Consider the following 4,806-nt stretch of genomic DNA (forward strand, 5'->3'; position numbering starts at 1 on the left):
CAAATCCAATCACATGTGATTGTACAATTCAATCACATGTGATTGTGCAGGTAAATAACATGTGATTGTAATAAAATAAAATAAAAAATTTTAAAAAATCGAAAAAAATTTAAAAAAAAATTTTCGAAAAAAAATTTTTGAATTTTTTTTCCAATCACATGCGATTTTCGCGACACGTGTCGCGCTCTCATTGATCCCTTGAATCTCAACTTAATTTATGGACTCAAATGAATATTCCTCACATACGAATATACAACCATCCGTGAAATTTACTCCATCAATAAAAATCACTTCCAGGTGACATTCATACACCTCAGATGGGATTAAATCATTTTTTATCCACAATTGATAATATAAATTTGGTAAATATCAACAAAAGGCATGTATTACATAATATAAAAACCATTTGGAACGCCCACATGTGCACTGTGAGTCGTTGATGAGAGCCCGCAGCAAAATATATAAAAAAAAACAAAAAAAAAAAACAAAAAAAACTTTCTTAAAACGTGGTTAATTCAGAACATTGTATTAAATGAAATTAACACAGTATCGTGTTACACTGTAACATTACCATTGATAACTGATAAAATAATAATAATAATTGATAATAATAATAATAATAATATGTTTTACATAATAATGAGGACAAATTGTATCCCCCAATAACATCTTTAGAGATCAGTTCTTGGTTTAACCAAAAAATGTTAAAGAAACTGAAAATGTTTCAAGATAAAATAAAACATTCATCATATAAAAATTGAAAGGAATGTAATACTAGAATTATGAAATAACAGAGATGAAAGGAAGAAACAATACCCAATCTTATAGGCCTTGCTTCCTTCTTCATCCTTCTGCTTTTACCTCCATTAAAACCCAAAAAGAATATAAAATCTGGACATGTTTTTTTTAACCCAAAACACTTCAACATCTCCGGCATGTTATACCAAATCACATCCCAAAAGAATATTTACTTAAATATATCTAGAAATAAGTTTTGTTCGTCAACATCTACGTGAAAATTGAATCATCATCTCTCTGCTTAAGCTACGAGCTGATCAAGTTGCATCTGCTCGAGCCACGCACCTAATACTGAATGGTCAGCTGACTCACCACCATGTAAAAGTCCCTCACCACCGGAAGTGGCGGCCGCACCACCACTAACAGAAAGTGGTGCAGCCGCCTTGTCTTTCATCATCTCAGGTGGTGATTCTTTCACAAGTGATTGCACCCATGATACATCCGGCTCATCTGAACCATCGTTATTCTTCATTTCAAAAGAAGACGATCTTTTTAACTTCCCAAATTCATCTGCGTTAACAGACCAATCTACTTTCCCAGTTGGAGATCCCCATTTTGACCAAGAAGATGAAGTATTATTCACAGGTGACCCAACTCTAAAAGGACTGTTCGTACCAAGATTCGAACCAAAATTTGTTCCAAGGTCTCTGGAACTAAGACTACGCAACTGCTGATGTGGCATTTCACGCTGTGCAAATGCCGAAAGACGGGCACCACCCATCGGGGATATAGGATCCATGCTTCTTGGAGACATTCTTTGCTGCAATAACGCATGATCAATGTTTTTAGGTGAGAATATGTTGGTGTTTATAGGAGAAAGCATGCTTTGCTGTTGTTGAAACTGATTAAGAACAGCTGATTTGTGTGATGGTGAAAAGACACCCGAAGATGCCGCCTGGTCAGAGTATCTTGGTGAAGAAGTTAACTCAGCCGAGAATAAATCATCAAGATTTGCAGGAGCCAGTGTTTTGGATCGGGTCGGACGGTTCAACGAGAGTGACCCACTTCGAGATTGCGAGTAACACGCCAAATCATTTAACAGTTGTTGAGACTCAAAATCCTGCAACATGCTCAAATTGTCTAATGGAATATCTCGCGCACTTAAAGATGATCTGAGTCGACTCGACTGAAGGTTGCTTCCGGGAAGATGAAGGGTCGGGACATTTGGCTGAGACCATGAAACAGGCGAGTGGGGACCACCGTTTGGTGACATCGGCTGATTAAAAGCTGATGGAGACATAACCGAACCAGACGAAGGTGAACCAGGCAGAAGGTTCAACATATCCATGACAGTAGCACCAGCAGCGGTTGACCGAGGGGATTGGACCGCTGAACCGGTTGAAACATACAGCGGCCTGAGCTCCTCGGGCAAATGAGCAAAAAAGCAAACACGTCGACCACAACTCGGACCATCTTTACACAACCGTGTACGATATTGAGCCGGGTGTAACCAACACTCAAAAACACCATGAGCGTACTCACACAAATCCCCTCGTCTACATGTACCTTTTCGAAAATCAGGACAAGGTACACAGCTATAGTGGAACTTCCTTGGGTCACGTCTACGTGCATTTTCACCCGGGTGAACAAACGGGCATTCGGTCCAATCGTGAGAATAGGCCCGTGAACAGGGTCGGACCTTGAACGAGAACATACGGAACTCGTCTGTCGAATATATGCTGTTTTTAATGTCGGGAAGAGACGGGTCGATCGGGTATTCTTTCTTTTCAGTTGAGTTCATGAGCATGTTATTAAACTTTGACAATGTAGGAGACGAAACAAGCTCTGAAGGAGAACATGGGGACGAACCACTATTGGGTGAAGACGATAAGGTCGGGGACCACGAGTTTGAAACGGTCATATTGCAGTCGTTAATTGAACCATCGGATACATGGTTCATGAGAAGTTCTTCAAGTGAAGCCCGAACCAAAGACAGTTTTGGAGGTACAATAACCACATCAACGGGTCGATGTCCATTAGCATCTTTAATGTTGGGATCCGCACCAACAGAAAGAAGCAACTTAACCGATTCAACAGAATCCATGGACCCACCAGAAGCTGCACAGTGAAGTGCGGTGCACTTATCGGGACCACAAGTGAAATTCACATTTACTTTAGGCTGTGAAATGATTAACTTTAAAACATCGATACTTCCGTATGTAGAAGCAACCATTAATGGTGTTCGATGTTCAAGAACAATTTGCTTTGAACCCATTTTGCGTACATACCAAAGTCCAACCTCGTCAATTGCTGACGGATCATTCTCGATTAATCGTTTGAAACCCTCAAAGTCATTGTTAGCTGCGTACTCAAGTAAACTGGAAAAAGAATCTTCGGTCTCCACAGTTAGTGTACTCATAACCATTTTCTTTTTATTGTCTTGTTTGTTGTTGTCGATGCGATGCACGAAGAAGCGGATTAGTTTTGTTCAGGGCCACTAAACATTCTTCAAACAGCCATTGTAATATCAGAAACACAAAATCAATTACAATAAGTACAGACCTGCAAATAGAATAATGAAAATGAATTAAAAGCATGAAAAGAAGAAAACAAACAACAAGATTATGTATAAACAACAAAAAAGACTAAAGTCAAACCCAGATAAAAGTAAATAACTACATAACCATAACCAAGTATCTAAAAATAGTAACTCTAAAACAAATAAAAGTAGCCTAAGGGTCATCAAGTCAAATAAAATATGCAACACTTAATTTAACTAATCCAAGTTTTGATTCCCCTTTTAGATTAGGTAACAGAAAGACGATATTTTCATTTTACAAGGCCTGTTGGAATGCAATAGGTCTCAAAACATACACTAAATCACTTAAAAATTATCCATTTTGCAATTTGCAATATATTTAATAATATTTATCATACGACATCTTTCCAGGGTTATTGCAAGATCATTTTATAAATAATAAATCTGCAAATTTACAAATTTATCTAAGATTATTTATATTTAGTTCATCCATTCTTTCTGTTACGTATATAGACAATATTTTCTATGATCCGTATACATATACATAATACTTTTTTTTTTTTTAAATCACTTAATAAAAAGAAATAAATTAAAAATAAAACTTACTAACTATCATCTTTAAATGAATTTGATATAAAAAGAATCGATATCGATATATGAATCTTCAAACTCAATAACATTACCAATAAAATCGCATCTTCAACCGCTAGATTCAGGTGAAACAGACAAACAATTACATAAAAACCACTAAATCAACCAAATAAGTTACTTACTAGCATATAAAGTTAGAAGATATTACAGAATCAGCATACACATATACACATACCAGATCGAAACCCTAATTGCAAAAACTTACAGATAGATTCTGGTGACGAAGTGTATAAAGCTGCTTCAAAATAACAGATCCAGACGAAAGTAATAAACTTAAAGTGAAATCAAAACGACAAAAAATGGAAGCAAATCGTATCCTCCAACTCCATTTTTACTCGAAAACGATTGATTCAGATAGATACATAAGATGTCGATACAACCTATGATGATGATTCTATATGTATAGCCAAAAATTTTATTTATTATTATTTATTATTTATTATTATTATTATTATTATTATTATTATTATTATAAATATAAAATATAAATTAACGACAAAAGCAAATTTAGAAGAAAGTAAGAGATATATATTGAATAAAAATAAAAATAAAGTTTGGAAAGAGAAAACGAAAGGTTTACAGAAAATGAAATGTAAATGAAATTAAATTAAAAACGTACGGTAAATAAAATGATTTTAAGTTTGTGATTTTTATAATTTTATTAATTATTAATTATTAATTCTTAATTAAAGAAATAGGAGTAGATGTTTATAGTGGAAAGTGGGGACGGGTGTTGTCGGTAAAATGGGAAGAGGTTAGAGGTTTTAGGTACGAGAAGGTGGTGACTGGTTGAACTGGTAACCGGTGAGTCCACGACGGCGACTTTTATTGAATTAAAAGGATTTAAATGTGGATTTGAAGTCCGAAAAAAGAGCGGA

At 35.5% G+C, this 4,806-nt stretch overlaps 1 protein-coding gene across 1 annotated transcript; it reads right to left on the reverse strand.

The window, feature by feature from the left end:
• Positions 1-514: 514 nt before the first annotated feature.
• LOC139843813 (zinc finger CCCH domain-containing protein 30-like) lies at positions 515-4,276 on the reverse strand. The gene is made up of 2 exons (XM_071833969.1): positions 4,134-4,276; positions 515-3,300 (listed from the first exon to the last, which is right to left on the reverse strand). Exon 2 carries the CDS (start codon positions 3,161-3,163, stop codon positions 1,040-1,042), a length of 2,124 nt encoding a protein of 707 aa, XP_071690070.1. The 5' UTR covers positions 3,164-3,300; positions 4,134-4,276; the 3' UTR covers positions 515-1,039.
• Between the last annotated feature and the right edge of the window lie 530 nt (positions 4,277-4,806).

The sequence above is a fragment of the Rutidosis leptorrhynchoides genome, chromosome 4 (genome assembly GCF_046630445.1).
Source record: "Rutidosis leptorrhynchoides isolate AG116_Rl617_1_P2 chromosome 4, CSIRO_AGI_Rlap_v1, whole genome shotgun sequence".
NCBI lineage: Eukaryota > Viridiplantae > Streptophyta > Magnoliopsida > Asterales > Asteraceae > Rutidosis > Rutidosis leptorrhynchoides.

Coding starts and splice junctions, on each gene's coding strand:
- LOC139843813 (XM_071833969.1), bottom strand. CDS start 3,163: ATGGTTATGAGTACACTAACTGTGGAGACCGAAGATTCTTTTTCCAGT.